This window comes from Pan troglodytes, chromosome 6 (assembly GCF_028858775.2).
Source record: "Pan troglodytes isolate AG18354 chromosome 6, NHGRI_mPanTro3-v2.0_pri, whole genome shotgun sequence".
NCBI classification, from domain to species: Eukaryota; Metazoa; Chordata; class Mammalia; order Primates; family Hominidae; genus Pan; species Pan troglodytes.
Window position 1 is genome coordinate 86,445,555 of NC_072404.2, and position 24,574 is coordinate 86,470,128.

A 24,574-nucleotide genomic window follows, 5' to 3' on the forward strand; every position below is an offset into this window, starting at 1 on the left:
CTTCTGTCAAGAATATGGGTTATTAGCACATTATTAACTACTAGTTCTTCTTTTGCCAATAGTCCTACACAGCTCATCCAACACCAGAAAGTGAGTAATTTACTACACATGTAGCTTATAGATAGGATTTGCCATTGAGCATTTAATATGAGCCAGACCCCTAATTACATTATGTTTTAATCCCCATATTAACTTTATGAGGTATTATTATTGCCCCGATTTTATAGATAAGAACTTGCTCAAGTTCCCACTAGTGCTCGTGCTGGAACCTAGACTCAGCTCAATAATTACAAAGCCCATGCTTTTTTTTTTTTTATTATTATACTTTAAGTTTTAGGGTACATGTGCACAACGTGCAGGTTAGTTACATATGTATACATGTGCCATGTTGGTGTGCTGCACCCATTAACTTGTCATTTAACATTAGGTATATCTCCTAATGCTATCCCTCCCCACTGCCCTGACCCCACAACAGGCCCCGGTGTGTGATGTTCCCCTTCCTGTGTTCATGTGTTCTCATTGTTCAATTCCCACCTATGAGTGAGAACATGCGGTGTTTGGTTTTTTGTCCTTGTGATAGTTTGCTGAGAATGATGGTTTCCAGCTTCATCCATGTCCCTACGAAGGACATGAACTCATCCTTTTTTATGGCTGCATAGTATCCCATGGTGTATATATGCCACATTTTCTTAATCCAGTCTATCATTGTTGGACATTTGGGTTGGTTCCAAGTCTTTGCTATTGTGAATAGTGCCACGATAAACATACGTGTGCATGTCTTTATAGCAGCATGATTTATAATCCTTTGGGTATATACCCAGTAATGGGATTGCTGGGTCAAATGGTATTTCTAGTTCAAGATCCCGGAGGAATCGCTACACTGACTTCCACAATGTTTGAATTAGCTTACAGTCCACCCAACAGTGTAAAAGTGTTCCTATTTCTCCACATCCTCTCCAGCACCTGTTGTTTCCTGACTTTTTAATGATTGCCATTCTAACTGGTGTGAGATGGTATCTCATTGTGGTTTTGATTTGCATTTCTCTGATGGCCACTGATGATGAGCATTTTTTCATGTGTTTTTTGGCTGCATAAATGTCTTCTTTTGAGAAGTGTCTGTTCATATCCTTTGTCCACTTTTTGATGGGGCTGTTTGTTTTTTTCTTGTAAATTTGTTTGAGTTCATTGTAGATTCTGGATATGAGCCCTTTGTCAGATGAGTAGATTGCAAAAAATTTCTCCCATTCAGTAGGTTGCCTGTTCACTCTGATGGTCGTTTCTTTTGCTGTGCAGAAGCTCTTTAGTTTAATTAGATCCCATTTGTCAATTTTGGCTTTTGTTGCCATTGCTTTTGGTGTTTTAGACATGAAGTCCTTGCCCATGCCTATGTCCTGAATGGTATTGCCTAGGTCTTCTTCCAGGGATTTTATGGTTTTAGGTCTAACATTTAAGTCTTTAATCCATCTTGAATTAATTTTTGTATAAGGTGTAAAGAAGGGATCCAGTTTCAGGTTTCTACATATGGCTAGCCAGTTTTCCCAGCACCATTTATTAAATAGGGAATCCTTTCCCCATTGCTTGTTTTTGTCAGGTTTGTCAAAGATCAGATGGTTGTAGATATGCGGCATTATTTCTGAGGGCTCTGTTCTGTTCCATTGGTCTATATCTCTGTTTTGGTACCAGTACCATGCTGTTTTGGTTACTGTAGCCTTGTAGTATAGTTTGAAGTCAGGTAGCGTGATGCCTCCAGCTTTGTTCTTTTGGCTTAGGATTGACTTGGCACTGCGGGCTCTTTTTTGGTTCCATATGAACTTTAAAGTAGTTTTTTCCAATTCTGTGAAGAAAGTCATTGGTAGCTTGATGGGGATGGCATTGAATCTATAAATTACCTTGGGCAGTATGGCCATTTTCATGATATTGATTCTTCCTACCCATGAGCATGGAATGTTCTTCCATTTGTTTGTATCCTCTTTTATTTCATTGAGCAGTGGTTTGTAGTTCTCCTTGAAAAGGTCCTTCACGTCCCTTGTAAGTTGAATTCCTAGGTATTTTATTCTCTTTGAAGCAATTGTAAATGGGAGTTCACTCATGATTTCACTCTCTGTCTGTTATTGGTGTATAAGAATGCTTGTGATTTTTGCACATTGATTTTGTATCCTGAGACTTTGCTGAAGTTGCCTATCAGCTTAAGGAGATTTTGGGCTGAGACGATGGGGTTTTCTAGATATACAATCATGTTATCTGCAAACAGGGACAATTTGACTTCCTCTATTCCTAATTGAATACCCTTTATTTCCTTCTCCTGCCTGATTGCCCTGGCCAGAACTTCCAACACTATGTTGAAGAGGAGTGGTGAGAGAGGGCATCCCTGTCTTGTGCCAGTTTTCAAGGGGAATGCTTCCAGTTTTTGCCTGTTCAGTATGATATTGGCTGTGGGTTTGTCGGAGATAGCTCTTATTATTTTGAGATACGTCCCATCAATACCTAATTTATTGAGAGTTTTTAGCATGAAGCATTGTTGAATTTTGTCAAGGCCTTTTCTGCATCTATTGAGATAATCATATGGTTTTTGTCGTTGGTTCTGTTTATATGCTGGATTATGTTTATTGATTTGCATATGTTGAACCAGCCTTGCATCCCAGGGATGAAGCCCACTTGATCATGGTGGATAAGCTTCTTGATGTGCTGCTGGATTTGGTTTGCCAGTATTTTATTGAGGATTTTTGCATCGATGTTCATCAGGAATATTGGTCTAAAATTTTTTTTGTGTGTGTGTCTCTGCCAGGCTTTGGTATCAGGATGATGCTGGCCTCATAAAATGAGTTAGGAAGGATTCCCTCTTTTTCTATTGATTGGAATAGTTTCAGAAGGAATGGTACCAGCTCCTCCTTGTACCTCTGGTAGAATTCGGCTGTGAATCCATCTGGTCCTGGACTTTTTTTGGTTGGTAAGCTATTAATTATTGCCTCAATTTCAGAGCCTGTTATTGGTCTATTCAGAGATTCAACTTCTTCCTGGTTTAGTCTTGGGAGGGTGTATGTGTCCAGGAATTTATCCATTTCTTCTAGATTTTCTAGTTTATTTCTGTAGAGGTGTTTATAGTATTCTCTGATGGTAGCTTTTATTTCTGTGGGATCGGTGATGATATCCCTTGTCATTTTTTATTGCGTCTATTTGATTCTTCTCTCTTTTCTTCTTAGTCTTGCTAGCAGTCTATCAATTTTGTTGATCTTTTCAAAAAACCAGCTCCTGCATTCATTGATTTTTTGAAGGGTTTTTTGTGTCTCTATTTCCTTCAGTTCTGCTCTGATCTTAGTTATTTCTTGCCTTCTGCTAGCTTTTGAATGTGTTTGCTCTTGCTTCTCTAGTTCTTTTAATTGTGATGTTAGGGTGTCAATTTTAGATCTTTCCTGCTTTCTCTTGTGGGCATTTAGGGCTATAAATTTCCCTCTACACACTGCTTTGACATACCAGAGCATATCAGAGATTCTGGTATCTTTGACATACCAGAGATTCTGGTATGTTGTGTCTTTGTTTTCATTGGTTTCAAAGAACATCTTTATTTCTGCCTTCATTTCGTTATGTACCCAGTAGTCATTCAGGAGCAGGTTGTTCAGTTTCCATGCAGTTGAGTGGTTTTGAGTGAGTTTGTTAATCCTGAGTTCTAGTTTGATTGCACTGTGGTCTGAGAGACAGTTTGTTATAATTTCTATTCTTTTACATTTCCTGAGGAGTGCTTTACTTCCAACTAAGTGGTCAATTTTGGAATAAGTGTGGTGTGGTGCTGAGAACAATGTATATTCTGTTGATTTGGGGTGGAGAGTTCTGTAGATGTCTCTTAGGTCTGCTTGGTGCAGAGCTGAGTTCAATTCCTGGATATCCTTGTTAACTTTCTGTCTCGTTGATCTGTCTAATGCTGACAGTAGGGTGTTAAAGTCTCCCATTATTATTATGTGGGAGTCTAAGTCTCTTTGTAGGTCTCTAAGGACTTGCTTTATGAATCTGGGTGCTCCTGTATTGGGTGCATATATATTTACGATAGTTATCTCTTCTTGTTGAATTGATCCCTTTACCATTATGTAATGGCCTTCTTTGTCTCTTTTGATCTTTGCTGGTTTCAAGTCTGTTTTATCAGAGACTAGGATTGCAACCCCTGCCTTTTTTTGTTTTCTATTTGCTTGGTAGATCTTCCTCCATCCCTTTATTTTGAGCCTATGTGTGTCTCTGCACATGAGATGGGTTTCCTGAATACAGCACACTGATGGGTCTTGAGTCTTTATCCAATTTGCCAGTCTGTGTCTTTTAATTGGAGCATTTAGCCCATTTACATTTAAGGTTAATATTATTATGTGTGAATTTGATCCTGTCATTATGATGTTAGCTGGTTATTTTGCTCATTAGTTGATGCAGTTTCTTCCTAGCCTCGATGGTCTTCACAATTTGGCATGTTTTTGCAGTGGCTGGTACCGGTTGTTCCTTTCCATGTTTAGTGCTTCCTTCAGGACCTGTTTTAGGGGCGGCCTGTTGGTGACAAAATCCCTCAGCATTTGCTTGTCTGTAAAGTATTTTATTTCTCCTTCACTTATGAAGCTTAGTTTGGCTGGATATGAAATTCTGGGTTGAAAATTCTTTTCTTTCAGAACGTTGAATATTGGCCCCCACTCACTTCTGGCTTGTAGAGTTTCTGCCAAGAGATCCACTGTTAGTCTGATGGGCTTCCCTTTGTGGGTAACCCGACCTTTCTCTCTGGCTGCCCTTAACATTTTTTCCTTCATTTCAACTTTGGTGAATCTGACAATTATGTGTCTTGGAGTTGCTCTTCTCGAGGAGTATCTTTGTGGCATTCTCTGTATTTCCTGAATGTGAATGTTGGCCTGCCTTGCTATACTGGGGAAGTTCTCCTGGATAATATCCTGCAGAGTGTTTTCCAACTTGGTTCCATTCTCCCCATCACTTTCAGGTACACCAATCAGATGTAGATTTGGTCTTTTCACATAGTCCCATATTTCTTGGAGGTTTTGTTCATTTCTTTTTATTCTTTTTTCTCTAAACTTCTCGCTTCATTTCATTCATGTCATCTTCCATCACTGATACCCTTTCTTCCAGTTGATTGAATCAGCTACTGAGGCTTGTGCATTCGTCACATAGTTCTCATGCCTTGGTTTTCAGCTCCATCAGGTCCTTTAAGGACTTCTCTGCATTGATTATTCTAGTTAGCCATTCATCTAATTTTTTTCAAGGTTTTTAACTTCTTTGCCATGGGTTCAAACTTCCTCCTTTAGCTCAGAGTAGTTTGATTGTCTGAAGCCTTCTTCTCTCAACTCGTCAAAGTCATTCTCCATCCAGCTTTGTTCCGTTACTGGTGAGGAGCCACGTTCCTCTAGAGGAGGAGAGGCGCTCTGATTTTGAGAGTTTCCAGTTTTTCTGCTCTGTTTTTTTCCCCATCTTTGTGGTTTTATCTACCTTTGGTCTTTGATGATGGTGACGTACAGATGGGGTTTTTGTGTGGATGTCCTTTCTGTTTGTTAGTTTTCCTTCTAACAGTCAGGACCCTCAGCTGCAGGTCTGTTGGAGTTTGCTGGAGGTCTACTCCAGACCGTTTGCCTGGGTATCAGCAGCGGAGGCTGCAGAACAGCGGATATTGGTGAACAGCAGATGTTGCTGCCTGATCATTAGTCTGGAAGTTTTGTCTCAGAGGAGTACCTGGCCGTGTGAGGTGTCCGTCTGCCCGTACTGGGGGATAACTCCCAGTTAGGCTACTCGGGGGTCAGGGACCCACTTGAGGCAGTCTGTCCATTCTCAGATGTCCAGCTGTGTGCTGGGAGAACCATTACTCTCTTCAAGCCTGTCAGACAGGCACATTTAAGTTTGCAGAGCTTTCTGCTGCCTTTTGTTTGGCTGTGCCCTGCCCCCAGATGTGGAGTCTACAGAGGCAGGCAGGCCTCCTTGAGCTGCGGTGGGCTCCACCCAGTTCGAGCTTCATGGCCACTTTGTTTACCTAATCAAACCTCAGCAATGGTGGGCGCCCCTCCCCTAGCCTCGCTGCTGCCTTGCAGTTTGATCTCAGACTGCTGTGCTAGCAATGAGCGAGGCTCCGTGGGCATAGGACCCTCAGAGTCATGCGTGGGATATAATCTCCTGGTGTGCCGTTTGCTAAGACCATTGGAAATGAGCAGTATTAGGGTGGGAGTGACCCGATTTTCCAGGTGCCGTCTGTCACCCCCTTTCTTTGACTAGGAAAGGGTACTCCCTGACCCCTTGCGCTTCCCAGGTGAGGCGATGCCTCGCCCTGCTTCAGCTCACGCTCGGTGCGCTGCGCCCACTGTCCTGCACCCACTTTCTGACACTCCCCAGTGAGATGAACCCGGTACCTCAGTGGGAAATGCAGAAATCACCTGTCTTCTGCGTCGCTCATGCTGGCAGCTGTAGACTGGAGCTGTTCGTATTTGGCCATCTTGGCTCCACCCCAAAGCCCATGCTTTTAACCACCATGGTATTTCACACACTCCTACCTCATCATAGTACAGGACTTGTGACCTCATTATTATAACACAACTAGAACACTGAGCTCTTGTGCTTTCAGATGTGCCTTGTGTGTAACAAAAAATAACAATAGAAAAGGATTATTTGAATTCCAACTCACTAATGTTTCTTTTGAGTAGATTACAGGCTTTTGGATACCTAAGGTAAGACACTCAACCTGTATTTCTATACAACCTGGCTGTAATTCAACCTTCTAAAGGAGTAAATCAGGAAAAGTACTCTGTTAGGTATGGAATCATTTTTCGAATTATGTGGGTTGCAGTGTAAATTCACCAACACACTCCTATTTCAGAAGTTTTCCTTCCTGTTTTTCATTAAATAAAGTAGGTAAAAGGCCCCTGCCATAAAGCATTAACCCCACCTCTGTGGACAAAGATAGTAAGGATGGGGTTTAGAATGCATTTACTTATGGGTCGTGGTTTTCCTTCCAATCTGGCTAATATCAGCTTAAGCTTCCTTAAGTAATTTCTTGGTCTTCCTAACTGGAGCTAGAAGTTTGAGATAAGCATGATGAACTGTTCTATTCTAAAAAAAATTAGGGAACAATGCATATTACTACAACTAGTTTATTTTATTAAGAAATAAATTGCAGCCAGGCACAGTGGCTTGTGGCTGTAATCCCAGCGCTTTGGGAGGCCAAGGTAGGTGGATTGCTTGAGCTCAAGGGTTCGAGACCAGCCTGGACAACATGGTGAAACCCTGTTTCTACCTCCCCCAGCTCAAAAAAAAGAAAAAAAAAAAGCTGGGTGTGGTGGTGCACAACTGTAGTCTCATCTACCTGGAAGGCTGACCTCCCAAGCTTAGGCGATCCTGATGAGGCTGCACTGAGCCATGACCTTGCTGCTGCACTCCAGCCTGGGTGACAGAGTGATACCCTGTCTCAAAAACAAAAACAAAAAACCAAATTGCTTTCCAGGGTTCAAATGTAAACTACAGACAGGAGATTCCCATAACAACATATGAGGGCTTTAGGAAAAAACAAAACAAAAACAACCCTGGAAGATTTCAGGATAAATAGAGGACACGTTTTTCTACCAAACATACTTTCAAAAGTAGAAAATCATGGATTTAAAAAACTTTTTTGTAGGGCTTGATATGTCTAAATGTATCAAGTTTCAAGTGTGCTAACTTTATGAACACTTGTCTCTGTTCTTAAATGCATAACATGATCTTAAATTTTTCAGATCTTTAGAAATGTTAAGCAATGCAAAGATTTCTACCCCATCTCCCTCCACATCTTTAAAAGCCAAAAGCCACCTACCAAAACTCCATTACTGTTTGTGAATGAAGAATTTTCATGACTTGAAAACCTTCCTAATGTCCCATCTTTAACACTAACTTTTTTAGAAAGGAGGGCTCTTGTTGTGTTCTTTAACCTCTTTTCACATCATTAACTTCTTCATGGTTGACATCAGTACTATCCTCTTAAAAATTCAAATGTGAACTAACAGCATCATTTATTGAAGGCATATTATGTTAAAATTAGTGATTTTCCCAAGGACGAAATGTTAAGTGGAAAAGTCAGTACTCAGATTCAGCTGTGACTCCCAGGCCCAAGCATAGCCTGGAATGAATTAAGAAGGTCACCATATTAATTTTCATAAGGTGAAAGAAAACAAGCATTATATATTTTTCCACATCAGAAAATGTTGAAGACCTAAGAGACTCCAGTGGCTGGCTCTGAACCCTACAGCAAGACAGTGGCAGAGTTGGAATGGATTCCGGATGTCTTTGCTAACCATTAAGAAAGAGTTACTGAATAACTTTCCATTACTCTTAAAAAGTTACTGTTCCCAAGTGTATTGAGAATTCGGAGATCTGAAGTAAGACAGAAATCTTTGTTTTCAGTTGTCTTTAAGCTTTTGCCAGTAACATGGTCCCAGTAGAAGAAAACATAAAACTGTAATCCTAATCAAATTTTGCAACATCAAATACTATTTCAATAGTTTCAAATACTATTCCAATATTGTTCCAGCAATATTCCAAATAATACTAAGAAATATTTTAAATGAATAAAGACTAACAATCTTCAAAAGTTTTACAGTTTTCTGTTTGTTTTATTTTGCCTACTGTGCAAAACATTAAATTATTTGTATGTAACAGCTGCTTATTCAAAACTTTGTTCTTACTCTGTTACTAGTTATATTAACAATATATCCCTCTTCTCTTTGGATCTTTGTAATAATGGAGTACAGTTATATGACTTACATGCCATTTATAATTTTCCCTGAAGAGTATTACCTGAAGCTCTTAGATTTAGTGAGGACATAAGTTTATCCTATTTTAAAGGGAGAAAATATGATATTGAGAAGTCACACCGGTGTATCAGCAATAACTGAGGTTTCAGACCTCTGTGTTTTGCAGTTTTGACACTGACAAATTCTAGAGATGGATTAAAAAAAACTATTACATCAATATGGTAAAGCAACTACTAATAGCGGAACAATCAGTCTCTGTGAGGAAATATTTTCCTTGTTAAACATCTGGCCAACATGCAAGAGCTGCTAGACTATTTAAAAATTTTTTTTATACAGAGCTACAGTTCTTAACTTTCTGCAGCCAAGCCACTTCAGCCCCTATGGCCAACCTACTTCACCCAAGCCACTTGTCAACACATATGTGTACATCCATGTGTGCAGAAGAACAGACAAATTCATATTTAGCTTTCAGATGAAAAGTATACCATTTTAAATGAAAGAGTTGGACTCAGAATAAGTTGTGTCAGAAGTTAAATGATAGAGACATATCATAAGTCTTGATACTTCAAGAGACTAAGTAATCACTTTAGAGGACCTTTCTGTGTGATACCTTTATTTAAGGATCACACTTTGAAAACTGTTACTCTACACTGATTGCCTGAGAAGTTCCTTTTACAGGCTGGCAGAGAAGCTTCCAAAAGAGTGTATGGCAGCGTTTTTCCTTCAAAGATTATTCTATTTCAGAATAGAATAAACTGAAAAATCCACAGAGTAACATTTAAAAATTCCATAATAACAGTCAAAATATTACATTTTTGTTTGTACTACAAAGGGAGAGATAGTCTGCATGGCCATCTATCCCAAAAGTTGTAAAGATCACTAGTCTAGAAAGCCAGCAGACCAGTGCCTTTAAATTAGGTTCTATCAGAAGATATTTTCTTGAAATCACTATGTCAGTATAGATAATTTGACCATCTGTTTCCTGAGTGTCACATAAACCTTCCTTACATCATATGTCAAAATAAAACATTCCAGTTCACTAACCTTTATGGGATTTCAATTCCACTTTCCCCAGTTGGCTGACATAAACATCTATGGCACCCTGATTAGTTGAGGCTTTTAGACATCCAGAAGACGAATCTAGGAAGAAGAAAAAACCATAAGTAAAATAATTCTTACTTGATAAATGGAATTACAAACTTGAAATAAAAGGCTCTGCTTTAGCATTAGGATAAGGGGCTAAGAATCTTGCAAGGTTTAGTATTTTCCTCATAGCAATGCCATTGTTTGCACTTAAACGTAAACAGTATCAGAAACCTAGAAATCCATTAAACAACTAATTTAAAAATCTTTATCTATATTAACCTGAATAACTTATCTCTAAACATTTACTCTAAAACTTTATGAGTAGGAAGGAGAGTCTGCAAGTAATGGTTCCTTTGACCACTAAGCATCATTGATATATTTAGTTTTTTATCATGTTGATACATTTAGTAAACTTTCAATAATTACCAAAGAATTCTACCTCATGTATAGTCACATACAAGCAGTAGCAAGGCTGACAAAAATCAAAACCTCTCATAATTTCTCCTTGTAGCAAATTTGCTGATACTAAGAAGTGCTCCTAATAGTAAAAGATTACTCTACATAAAGTTGTCGCATTTCTTTTTTTCTTTTTTTCTTTTTTTTTTTTAGAGACAGGGTCTTGCTATGTTGTCCAGGCTCGTCTCTGACTCCTGGGATCAAGTGATACTCCTGGGATTACAGGCACAAACCACTGTTCCTGGCTTGCTGCATTTCTTTAAGGGGCAGAAGGGCAGGGTGGAATAATTTGAAGAATAGCTTGTTTATATCTAATAGTTCTTTTCAAGTTTCTGGAATTGAACAGGTATCTTTAAGTGAGGATAAGAAAATAATAATTAAGGTAACCCTGATTTGTCATTCAAATTTCCCTATGTGGTCGATGACCCCACTTTTGAATCAACCAGTATCTCAAGTTCAAGGGAAAACAGTCAAAATAAGGAAGTAAGGAAATGAACTTGAAGAGTTAGTGCTAAGTGGTTTTTCCTTCTTCTCTTTCTCCTATGGCAATTGAATCTTTAATTTAATATTCTATCTGACTGCCTGGAGAAAGCCAAAGCATATTCTTTTTAGAGAGGCCTCTTAAAAAGCATATTTTATCAGGAGGTTTTATTACTTCAAAGTGGAAACAAAGTAGGGAGTGTGGTGAAAACTATGCCAAAAATTATACTGTTTACAAAACGGAGAGAGAAAACATTTGTGTGTGTGTGTGTGTGTGTGTGTGTGTGTGTGTGTGTGTGTGTATATAGGAGCCAACATTTTTCTTTTAAAAAAATGTTAACTGACTTCAAACAAAGACAGTAAATTTGGAATAAACTTTAAAATCTGGCTCCAAGATCATTTATAATAATTTATTTCCAATCTATACTGGAAAATGCCCTTTATCAGACTCAATTTATTTAGTTTTCAAGTGTCAAAAGTTAACACTGACGTTGGGAAATGAAACCACTAGAGATAAATGACACAGAATAGCTGGACAAAATGAACATTTCACTGCTTACGTACCAACAGAAACTCCTTTTTAAACCTCTTACCGCATCCTAAAAGAAGCCAAGTAAAAATTACATTATGCTAAAAAAAAGAAAAGTGTAATACACAAGGTGTGTATTATTCCAGTTTGAACAAAGTAAAATAGCTGAAACATTAGTGTGATTTCTCGCTTTCTCAAGGAGGGAAAAAAAGCACACAGAATTTTTATGTGGCTCATAAATAATACTTTCATTTATTTTTCCCTCCAAATGAGAAATAAATGACAGCTAAATAATTATATCCTAGGCCACAAAGTAATTATATCCTCGTGTTATCTGTATTGATCTCTAATGATGGCTCATCCCTTGGAGGCTGTTAAAAAATAAAAAATGAAAACGCAAGATGTTTTCAAGAAAGAAGGCAAAGGTGATATTTTAAAACTGTGCAGCAAAACAAGCCCTCCTATTTTTTTTGTTTAACACAAATTATCAGAACTAAAATTAATTATCAAGAGTAAAATTAAGGCTTCATCCACAGAATTTCATTCTTTTGGAGTTTACATAATGGAGAAATTCTATGGATCTGGGAGAAAGTCCTGTAGATCTAATGTATAGCACAGTGACTGTAATTAACAATACTCTACTGTAAACTTGATATTTGCTAAGAGAGTAAATCTTAAACATTTTCATCATACACATAAAATGGTAATGAGGTGAAGTGACAGATATGTTAACTAAACGGACTGTGGAAATCATTTCACAGTATATATGTATATCAAATCATTATATTGCATGTATACCTTAAATATATACGGTTTTGTCAATTATGTCTCAATAAAGTCAGCAAAAGCAAAACAAAAAAACAAAAAAAAACACACCACAAAAGAAACCAAAATAAATCTACATTGTAACGTGATTAGCTCAGTGCTTGGCACATGGGCACTGAGTAAATGATAGATATTTTAAAGAAAGGGCCAGGTGTGGTGGCTTATGCCTGTAATTCCAGCACTTTAGGAGGCTGAGGCAGGAGAACTGCTTGAAGCCAGGCATTTGAGACCAGTATGGGTAACAAAGTGAGACCTTGTCTCTATTTTTAAAAATAATAAACAAGTAAATAATGTTAAAAGAAAAATCAGTCAGTATAGTTGGTCATATTAATAAAAGAAAAATGATCATTTCAATAAATTCAGGAAATGTGTTTGACAAAATTCAACACTCATTCACGATCAAAGAAAGTAAAAAAAGAGAAACTTTTAAGCAAACAAGGAAAAAAAGATTACTCTCCCAATCTGATAAAAGGCATCTGTTAAAAATCTATAGCTAACATCACACTTAATGCATTCCCCCTAATATTGGGGACAAGGATAGGGATCAAGTGCAAGGAATCACACTCTCATCACTACATTCAACATTATACTGAAGTTCATAGCTAGTCTGATAAGGCAAGAAAAAGAAAAGTAATAAAGATAGGAGGGAAAGAGGTAAAACTCTATTTGCAGTTGAAAATGTCTGCTCAGCTAGAAAAGGATTCTAGATTTGAGAAAACCGCTATTAGAATAAATTTAGCAAGGTCACAAGATACAAGGTCCATTTATAAAAATCATTTGTATTTACATATATCAGCAGTAGACAATTAGAAGCAAAGTCTTAAAAACTGTCTCATTTATAACAGTGTTAAAAACACAAATGAATTTAGCAAAAAAATGTGCCAGACCTCTACATTGAAACTTACAAAGCAATGCTGAGAAAAATTAAAGAAGACCTAAATAAATGGAGAGAGCTACCTACCATGTTCATTAATTGGAAGATACAATGTGATTCAGTGTAATCCCAAACATAATCAAAACTGTATTTTTTGGTAGAAACTGACTGGAAAATCAAAGGACCTATTATATCCAAAGTAATCCTTAAAAGGAACAAATTTGGAAGACTTCAACTACCTGATTTACAGACTTACCAAAGTTACAGTAATCATGATATTGTGGCACTGGCATAAGGCTCACCAAATAAATCAATGAATTAGGAACAAGAGATCAGACATTGAGCCACACTTATATAGTCATTTGATTTTAGACAAGGATGCTAAAGTAATCCATCAGAGAAAGGAAGTTTTTTCAACAAATGATGATATAAAAAAATTTTAAAACTGACAATAATAAATGTTGATGAGGATGTGGAGCAACTCAAATTCTCATACATTGTTGATGAGAGTATAAAGTGGAACTTTGGGAAAACGTCTGGTAGTTTATCATAAAGTTAAACATAGAACCTACCTAGTCAACTCAGCAATGCCATACCTAAGTATTTACCCAAGAGGAAAAATATATATACATCCATAAAATAACTTACATTAATATATTCATAGCAGCTTTATTTACAGTTGCCAAAAAATTAGAAAAAGCCCAGGTGTCCATCAACAGTAGAATGAACAAATTAAGCCTTCTAATAGCCTGCTTTCACTTCTGAACCCTTCTGGTACATTATGAAATAACAGCTAGGTTGTTCTTTTAAAATATAAATTATATATCACTTCCCTAACATCCTGTTGTAGTTGGAATAAAGTCTGAACTCTTACCCTGTCTACAAGGTCCTAAGATCTAGCCTTACTTACCTCATATCCTACCACTTTCCTCATAAGCCAGCCTTCTTTCCCTTGAAAATAGTAAACTTCCATTTTCAAGGCCTGCACTTGCTGTTCCTCTATCTAGGGAGCCTGTATCCAGAATTTTATATAACTCTTTCTCATTTTTCTGGCTTTGGTTTAAATGTACTCTCTCCAGACCACCCCCAATTGCCTAACTGAAGTAGCTTTCTTTTTCCCCAATCTCTATTCAGTTACCCTTTCTTATTTCTTCATTGTACTTACCACAAACTAAAATTACCTTTTGTTATTTATATGCTTGTTGTCTTTCTTCCCAGGGCTCAGAGAAGGTGAAGTCTCTGAGCACAGAAACTATGTCCTGTTGACCAATATGTTCCCTAGTACCTAAAAGAATTCTTAATACATGGCAGGTACTCAATAAATACATGTTGACTAACTAGTTATTGGTATTCACAAGGTTGTCTTCAAATGTTAACACATTTGGAGCCCAATAAACAGTGACATTATTTATATCTTTCTTTCAAGGACTTAATTTAGATATTTGAAGAATTCAAGAAATTTGTGAGATCTTTTTTTCTTTCTTTTCTTTTTTTTTTCTTCAGAGAAGTTTAGCAAGAAATATAAGACATTTCTTAATACTAGCTCAGGCAATTTTCTTCGAGTGGACATAATTAGTACATTGGTTCTGCCTATATTTGACTTGTGATCCTGTCAAGTTCATCAGTTAAACTGCAGAATTCATTTATTCTAATAAAGTCATCACAAATATACCGATTTTTAAAAGTGGACAAAATACACGAACTAGTAGCTTAGCACGTACCTACTGTGATGTTACCCATCTTGCTTTGTAATGTTATATTACCTGCAAAAAAGAAAAAGATACTTTTATGTACTAGAGACAATCTAGAAAGGAACTGTGATACATAGCAATGCTAAAACATGGATGAATATCTACAATGTTATTTTTGTCAGCAATTTTTCCCAATATCACAAGTCCAGTCAAAGATTGAGCTGTAGTTCTGAAATAACTGGCTTAGGTATCTCTGCAAACCTTCTTTCTCTACTACCAAACCTTAAGCTTTTATAGCATAACTACAAATCACCATAACTGCTGGCACAGAGGAAAAACAATACTTCTAAAACCTGTAAGTGAAAAAAATTACTGAAATGTAGTCACTGTACATTTTCAACCTAAATATCAATGTATTTATCAGACCACACAAAGCGAAGTTTTCAACCAAGTAACACTGAAATATGGTATGGAAAAAAAGAATTACTTTTATTTTTCAGGCCACTTGCCATGTCTATTAAATTAAAAGTAGTTTCTGGGCCAAAAATTAAAGTGATTTGAGATAGGAATAATGAATACATGGAGGTATGACTAACAAAACAGAACAAAGAAGCTTCAAAGATTTCCGTCTTAGTGAAAATATGTTTTCCATGATAAGTATGGAATATTGCAACCATTCTTCCCAGCCCCTTTCCCCTAATACCAAAAGTAGTAGGATTATTCTTCGTATGTGTGTTTGTATGTATAAGTATTCCTAGAATCAGGAACTCATATTTATTCTACTGAAAATATAAGCAATAATGTTATCTCTTCTAAAATAATTCCAAAACTACACTAAAAAGTAAAGGAATAACTTTGGCCTCAGAATTAATCTTCAGTAAACTCATTTTATCTCATTTCATATACCTTATGAATACTGACTTGTATCAGTATCTGGGAAAAACCAAAAAAAGGCACTGGATTCATTTACTCAATAGCCAGATGCACCTAATTGCAAAAATCCATCTGAAGGTCTAATATACCATCATATTTCCTGTGAGTATATGAACAAGGAGTATATTTGTGTATGAATAAAAACTTGGTTTGTGTACTGAAGCTTATAAGATTACTAATTTTTTTTTCATATTTTAGATTCAGGGGATACATGTGCAGGTTTGTTACCTGGGTATATTGTGTGATGTTGAAGTCTGGGGTACAAATGATCCCATCACCCAGGTACTAAGCATAGTACCCAATAGTTTTTCAACCCTTGCCTCGTCCCTCCATCCCCCATCTAGTAGACTCCAGTTTCTATTGTTGCCATCTTTATGTCCATAATTATCCAATGTTTACCCCCCACTTATAGGTAAGACCATGTGGTATTTGATTTTCTATTCCTGTGTTAATTCGCTTAGGATAATGGCTTCCAACTGCATCCATGCTGCTGCAAAGGATATAATTTCATTCTTCTTTATGGCCGCATAGTATTCCATGGTGTATATGTACCACATTCTCTTTATCCAGTCCACCACTGATGGGCACATAGGTTGATTCCATGTCTTTGCTATTGTGAATAGAGCTGCAGTGAATATGTTGAGTGCATGTGTCTTTTTGGAAGAATGATTTATTTTCTTTTGTGTATATATCCAGTAATGGAATTGCTGGGTTGAATGGTGGTTCTGTTTTAAGTTCTTTGAGAAATCTTCAAACTGCTTTCCACAGTGGCTGAACTAATTTACATTCCCACCAACAGTGTATGAGTGTTCCCCTTTCTCCACAGCCTCGCCAGCGTCTGCTGTTTTTTTACTTATTTTTAATAATAGCCATTCTGACTGGTGTGAGATGATATCTCATTGTGGTTTTGATTTGCATTTCTCCAATGACTAGTGATTTGGAACAGTTTTTCATGTTTGTTGGTTTCTTGTACATCTTCTCTTGAGAAATGAGCAAAATGTCCTGTCTTTTGCTCATTTTTAATAGGGTTATTAGTTTTTTGCTTATTGATTTGTTTAACTTCCTTGAAGATTCAAAGGAACAAAGGATATTAAACCTTTGTCAGATACAGGGTTTGCAAATATTTTCTCCCATTCTGTAGGTTGTCTATTTACTCTGTTCATAATTTCTTTTGCAGTGCAGAAGCTCTTTCATTTAATTAGATCCCAATGAGGCAAGTCTAGGAGGACAGGAATCACATCTTTCTTATTTAGCTTCATACCTGGGAACTTTGCACAGTGCATAGTACATAGTAAACACAATTATTTTGTGAACAAATAAAAAGTTTGGAAAAGTAGGTAAAGAGCAACCTGTGGTAGAACCACAGAGTGCTAAGTCTACTGACTATCCTACACCAAAAAAGTTAGTGAAGAATTTCAAGATGGATAAAAATACAAGAAAACCATGCTTTAAGGAGATTCACCTAGTGTGAGACAGTGGGTGTTTCCATACTCAGCATTCTCTTTACTGCTTGTTGTGGTTTGAACGTTCCCACAAAAGTTCATGTGTTGGAAACTTAGTCCCCAGTGCAGCAATACTGTGAGGTGGGACCTTTGGGAGGTAATTGGGTCATGAGGGCTCTACCCTCATGAATGGATTAACCCATTCATGAATCAATGGATTAATGGGTCATAGAGGGAGTGGGTTAGCTATTACAAGAGTGAGTCTGTTATAAGAGCCAGTGTGGGTGTCTCTCATGCAGCCTCTCTCCATGTGAGGCCTGTGCCACTTCATGACTCTGCAGAGCCCCTATCCGCAAGAAGGCTCTCACCAGATGCGGCTCCTAGACCTCAGACTTCTCAGCCTCCAGAACTGTAATATATAAGCTTTATAAATCACTCAGTCTCAGGTATTCTGTTGTAGCAACAGAAAACAGACTAAGACACTGCTCTACCTCCTGAACAATAAAAGATAGACAGGTCCCTGATATTCGTAACTTTATTAATAAAGAACTATCATAAAGTTTTACAGTCATTTAGCTAGTGAATCCAGTCACCCACTCATCAAGGCAATGGAGCTTTATAGTTTTACACTAGTCTTTAATAATGCAATAAAAATTTACAATTTTTTTAAAATAAAAATATGGTCTTTCTCAAAAAGCCAATCATTAGTGCTTGTCATGAAAGTGAGGAGGTCTTGAGAAAACAATGATTCTTTGAACCAGAAAAATAGAAGTTTTAGATCTATACAAAATGAGGATTAGTTAATTATAGTGGGACCTATAGAGTCTCAGATAACATTCTTCTTGAATGTTTGAGTTCTACTGTATACTAAAACCATAATGGAGCAGCAACAACAAAAACCCATGGAATTAAGGAATCGTTTCAAATACTGTCTAGTTGTAAGTAACACTTCAAAATATTTTTGTCAACTCTAAATAAAACAGTAAACAAAAACTTATTTTCAACTCATATCAAAATATTTAGAAAATCTCTACCTTAAACAGAAATATTCTAAAGTCATTAGAAAACACAAAATGGATTTCTTGCTTCAAATGCATAGTGGAATAAAGTAGTATATTTAAAAGTATACCAAGCAACAAAATGGGCATTATTAGCAAAATTTTCTATATTTTGATTTCACCTACTTCATCTCCAATCACTGAAAATAATAAATTAATTATTTGAGAGGAGTAAATCTTAGTAAAAGCTTCTTTCCAATAAAGCAGACACCAGATGGTCTGTAATAACTATGTGTGCTTACCCTACTCTCAAGTTATATAAGTTTTCCACAAATCCCAGTATTTGAGAAAATAGTTTTTCTTAGCTTGTAACCTTTCATTCTAGCATGGTCAGAGGAAAAAAAAATGTAATCAATTTAAAGATAAACATTGGTTTATTTTTCTTCACCAAAAGAAATGTGATTATGGTTCAAGCACATAGAACTCTTAAAATCCAAACAGAGTAATCAAGTATCCTTAAAGATTAAGTCATTTTGTGGTTTTTGGTGGGTAGGGGTGGGGAGGTGGAAAGGGAGACACTTGTATTTGCAAGCCACAGTGCTAAATGCTAAGAATATAGAGATGAATAAAACATAATCTTTGTTCTTGAGGAGTTTATAATTAGGCAAGGATTTATAGAAAACCAGAGATGAGGCAAGATGCTTTAGTTGAGTACTGAAAGATTAAAATAGTCAACAAGATTTTTAAAAAGCTAGGAAAAGCATTTCAGGCAGAATATAAACAGTATGATCAGTATGATCAAAGGCTCTGATCAAGAACTCAGAGGTATAAAACAGGTAAAAATGTATATAGGAAAAAAGACTAATTCTGGAAGACAAAGCATACAGTCAGAAGAGGGAAGAGGGAAGTTGGGCACGTCACTAAGGCAGTAGAAAACGGTCCGAATAAGAGAATGACATGTTCAATGTGCATTACTAATAAACTACTTTAGCAGCAGTGAGGAGAAATGGATCTGAAGAAGGCAAGGCTGGAGGCAAAGTTATTGCTAGTATCAAGGCAAGAGGTCAAGAGGGTCTAAAACAGAAGTGTAGAAATTAGCAGGAAAAAGGTGAGATAGATTGAAAAAATATTTAGGAGATAAAACCTGCCTAAACTTGGTAGTTGATTAGATGCAGGAGATGAGAGAGAAACAGGAAGTTAAGACCGCTGCCAGATTTATAGCATGGGAATTGGGAACATGGCAATATCAGAAGCAGCAAATAAAAACAAGGAAAGAGGACACATTACAGATGACGTTCAGGGACTGGGGAAGAAGGGAAAAAAGCAAGAAATGTTGAGTTCAAGATGTCTGTGAAGATCCAAATGGCTATATCTACCTGCCAGATGGATGTATAAATTAGTCAGGGCTAGAGACATAGATTTGAATAATCAGATTTGAAACACCCTTGTAAGGGTAGTTCAGACTCAAAAGTATATAAGATGCCCTAGGAAAATATGTAGAGAAAGAACAATAGGACAAGGATGAAATCCTGGAGAATACCAATTATCACAGAGGTGGAAAGAGAAGGAATATAGAGACATTTGTGAAAGAGCAATTATAAATATATGATAGAGACTGCCAGTGTCCATTAATATTTGTGTGCCTCTCTTCTTCCATAAAAGTACTGCTAAACTACATATCTCAGCCTTTGCAGTTAGGTAAAGCCATTTGAAAATATTTTGTCCAAAGATCTATGGGCAGAAGTAATATATGCACTTCTAGGCCTGGTTTCTGAAACTTCTTCCATGATCCTCTGTGCTGTCTCATTTTTCATGGAAGACTTGGAAGCCACAAACTGAGGAAGCCAAGTCTCTGAATGTCTCTAAGGAGCTGCACTTAGGACAGACACTGTAGTAAATATCAATATTTTGTGTCAGAGGTCTAAACCCTGAAAAACCTACATGGTTTGCACCACAAAAAAAAAAAGCTGTAATTCCTTTCTAGTATTTCATATAAAAAAGTTGTGGCCAGGTGCGGTGGCTCATGCCTGTAATTCCAGCACTTTGGGAGGCCGAGCCATGCGGATCACCTGAGGTCAGGAGTTTGAGACCAACCTGGCCAACATGGTGAAACCCTGTCTGTACTAAAAAATATAAAAATTAGCCGGGCGTGGTAGCAGGCGCCTTAATCCCAGCTACTTGGGAGGCAGAGGCAGGAGAATTGTTTGAACCTGGGTGGTGGAGGTTGCAGTGAGCCGAGATCAAGCCATCGCACTCAAGCCTGGGGGACAAGAGTGAGACTTCTCTCAAAAACAAAACAAAAGAAACAAAACAAAGTTATATGTGTCCAGATTCGAAATTAAGCATCAAAATGATAATCAAATTAAAACTTCATAATGACCTAGGCTAGGAATAAATACTAGAATTTCAATAAAACATTTTCACGAATGTCATGAAAAGATCTATTTAATCCAATAAAAGATTCTGTGTTTTAAAATTGTATATTATTTGTGACTTTCTAAGTTTACAAACCAGATTTATAAATTTATCAGTGACTACAAGTCCTTCTTAAAGCAGATTGGGGCATTTCTTCTGAAATTTTGAGTGCTATCAAAGTTATCACCTGTGTTTTGTACAGTTCATGTAAATTGTACTTCTTGAAAATTTCAAAAATAAAAAAGTAGTTACTAAAGGAAAAGTTTATGCATGTATGCCAAATATTTGAAGAACAAAGGACTTTTGAAGTGCAGAGAAAATGAGAGAACTAATACTCAGCAATTTATCTATCAAGATATGTTTCCAAAGAACTTAAAATAGAGCCTAATTTACATAGGAAATCTAAATATTTAAAATAGAGTTTTATTCATTAGTCACTGTTCCGGATCATAACATAAATTTTTAAAATACACAAAAACAAGTAACATGAACACTCTTACATCTTAATCGAATCAGTTTGTTTAAATCATGGGTTACATATAAAACCAATCCTAGCAAACCATTTCAAGGAAGTTTTTCATTGTCTCCAATAGAGTCAGAAAAACCATATTTATATTTAAAACTGTATTTTGTAGAATACATATAAATATATGCATGTATTATACATGCACAGCATTCTTTAAAAAGTATCAATATTCAAATATCAGAATTTAATAAAATATTATTCATATAAAACCAAATTTAATTTTTGATTATTTAGAAGGAAATCAAGATAGTAAACTCATAAAATTTTACATTTAAACACAACCTATTCAAGTACCTATTCTCCCACTAGATTCCCATCATCAGAAAGTGAATATTTAATAAGTCAATGAATAAACTGGTTTCTTTTGTAGTAGAAAGCATACACACTTAACAGATGTGATTCAACCAACTATACAAATAGGAAATATGACTAGTCAATTAGCTTACTCAGTTTCTTACATATAAAATATAGTTAGCTATACTTAAAAATTTCACTTGAAAAAACACTTAGGATAAATTATTTTCTTCTCTATACATAGGAATCAACTTGCAAGGCCAGGAAAGATATATTGCTCCTTTCATTACTCTTTTCCTCATTAATGGGCATGCTCTAAGTACTCGGCACTAGTATGTTAGATGTTGCTTTGCCATCAGGGTATATAAAAAAATTGAAAATGCAGACAAAAAATAAATTTCATGCTCTTGTTTCCTTTCATGGAAGACTTAGAAGCCACACACTTAAGATAGCACCATCACTTTTATGGAAGGAGTCCAGTTCCTGAATGCTACCATGGAGCTAAGCCCAAACACTGTATGGAACATCTACATTTTCAGTCATAAAGCATGATAAATGTCCTGAAACTCAAGGAACTTATAATGTAGAACATAGCTGAAGCAGTGCATCTGTGTTATAGTACTGTCTTCTTGGAGGAAACATCTTTAGAGTGAGCCAGGAAGCCCTCAAAGTGATGATGGAATTTGCGGTTGCAATCAAGTTCACTGTTTAAAAACCTCTCCTAGAAAGCCAAGAAACTAGGATCAAATCCTTGCTATTCCACTAATTAACTTGTGGAGTTGAGAGTAAACAATTAGACATTTCTAAGTCTAGTTTTCCTCATCTGTGAACAGCCAATTGTTCATTAAGAAAAAGGGGCTGGCCAATTTAGGTACTCAATACATGTTTGCTTTCAACCACCCACCTACTGGCACAAAGGCTCCAAACTCTACTTGTAAAATCTACCAAAAAGAAAGTTACTGCATTATATTTGTGTATAAATGGTTTTTACAACATCTATATGTTGGATTTTTTTTTTCTGCTCTCTCTGGAAAAAAATTAGTTTAAGCCTTGCTTAAGAAAAAAGAAGCTAAAGTAAATAAATCCTGACCAAGAACGCATATATTCTCAGTTTGTTTTCTGTAAGTCAAATGTTTAGAAATAGCAATGTATTTTCCCATAAAAACAAGTTTTAAGATTCTCAAGCCAGTTTATTTAAATATAGCCAAAATATATACCTAATTTGTGTTATATAACCATCAGCATTTAGCACAAAGAATTCATTGAAATATATATCCAGAGTTCTAGGTTGGGAAGATCTTGGGAGAAATAATTCCCACCAAAATTCCAGGAACTAGAAAACTGGGACTTACTTTCACCAGCCATGACTCTAATCTTCTCACCCACCAGGATGTGAGACTAAACACTGCCCGCTCTCCTGTACCCCTCCCATCCCAAACCCCAGACTACAAACTCCAAAAGCATGTTCATACAATCCCTTAGGACAAGGATGGAAATAGAGGTGACAGGGGAGAGGAAGGCAAGAAACTTAGAAGTGTCTGAAGGGTGATTTTTTAAAAGTCGAGGCACTGGGGTGTGTCCATGGAATTAAGAGGGGTTTCCTGTCTTAGTTCTCTCTTGTATATGCTGAAAAACCAAAGCAGAGTGAGGAACAAGGACTAGGTGGAGAAAGCAAGGCTGAACATGGAAGCTTTTCTGCAGTTACGTCTGTGAAAGTAACTATAATTTGAAACTGGATTAAATTTTCCCTTCCCCTTCTCCTTCTCATTGCTGTACTAGTATTACAAAAAGAAGCTGTGAGAAACATCTAAAGAGTTCTTTGCATTGAGGCAGGGTGATAATGGACCACTGGAAATGAGGTGGGAAGTAACATCCCAAAGGGGATGGTAATAACTGAGAAAATAAGAAAGTATATTTAATCCTTCTACTCTACTCTGAGTTCTTTAACGACAGGTTTCACCTCCTGCCCAACTTTGCACCCTTGGTGCCTGGAAATCTGGCACACAGTAGGTGGTCAATAAATGTGTCAAATGAATGAATAAATATAACTGTAGTAGATGCTATATTCCTCATCCAGATCCCACATCATAACTGAAGGGCTTATTTTCCTAGCTATTGGAGTACTGCTGGCAGACAGCCCTCAGCTGTCAGCCCTCTTTGGGAATTACCTAGCAAAAAGGAGTCACTTCGGCCCAAGATCATACTCCTTCCTGGGGCAGCTTGCATCTAATGATTGAGGATATAAACGTCCAGCTCCTCTCACCCCAACTTGAGACAACTCTGAGGGACCATCCCAGCTTCAGAGCTCTCCGTGTGGGTTACTGAAACTGTATCACAGTCCAACTTCTCCCATGGAAATCTGGCTTTCTTCCTTTACATGGCATTGGTCCCAAGAGGCCTCCCTAGTAAATTCGCTGTGCTCAAATTTCCATTTCAGAGTGTCTGCTTTCAGGGAAATTCAACCTGAAACAATAGTCCAAAAGAGGACCTAGATTTAAACCAGCTAAGGAAAGGTATCTGATTTCATATTAAAGGTCAGTAAATATAAAAAGGTTTTATTAAGGCTAAGGAATTAAATTTCTTTTCCAGCAATGTATTTCCATTTTAGCTACTTTAAGTAATTAACAGACCTAGAGTACTTTGAGGACTGCTTCAAAAAAGACCACCTGTTTTACTACCATCTAGGCAATTAATGATAAACTGTACCAAATTCAATTTATCTAACTTAAAAGAATGCAAAAAAGAAACATTATGAATTTAGTGTAAACATGGTATAAAGCATTGCAGAGAACAGACTGCTTTTCCTGTGGATGTTAATCCACATCTGACTTGATAAGGAATTGTTTCTCCACTAAAAGCTACTAAATACATTAAGCACAGTATTTTTCATTATGATTAAGATAGTTAGAAATGCAATGCTTATATAAAAGTCACTTTTAAATTATGAAGAGTTACAAACTACCAGATCTACTTAAGGTACAACTGAATAAAAAATAAATAAATGAATAAGTAACAAAACCATTTGCTTCATCTGGATACAGCTCCATATGTACTTACGCTATTTTGGGCTCAAATAATACTTTAACCTTGCAAGAATGCTTGAGGTTTAACCATTAAATTGAGGCTCCAGAACTATTTCAAGCATATAAGTATGCTTTAAAAAAATTTTTTTTTAGAAGACTACTTGCCAAATTGCTACATAGCATGATTAGCACTAACCATGCTTTCTAATGCCACTCTATAACTCTTGCTCACAACTAAAATCTGAGGGTTTTGCCAGAGTG

General features: G+C 36.7%; 2 protein-coding genes across 4 annotated transcripts in view; one reads left to right on the forward strand and one right to left on the reverse strand.

Annotated features, from left to right (window-relative positions):
* The window catches only part of CCDC146 (coiled-coil domain containing 146), a 256,062-nt gene that overhangs the window by 49,918 nt on the left and 181,570 nt on the right, over window positions 1-24,574 (forward strand). The gene's annotated exons all lie outside the window — the stretch shown is intronic.
* Window positions 1-24,574, reverse strand: part of LOC107973219 (protein FAM185A) — a 59,303-nt gene that overhangs the window by 21,146 nt on the left and 13,583 nt on the right. For 2 of the 3 annotated variants that reach the window (XM_054655896.2, XM_063814633.1), the window contains exons 5-6: window positions 14,713-14,754; window positions 9,786-9,881 (exon numbers count right to left, since the gene is read on the reverse strand). In XM_054655896.2, the coding sequence (XP_054511871.1) occupies window positions 9,786-9,881; window positions 14,713-14,754 (138 nt within the window). The remainder of the gene's footprint in view (window positions 1-9,785; window positions 9,882-14,712; window positions 14,755-24,574) is intronic. The other variant, XM_054655897.2, reaches the window with a different exon arrangement.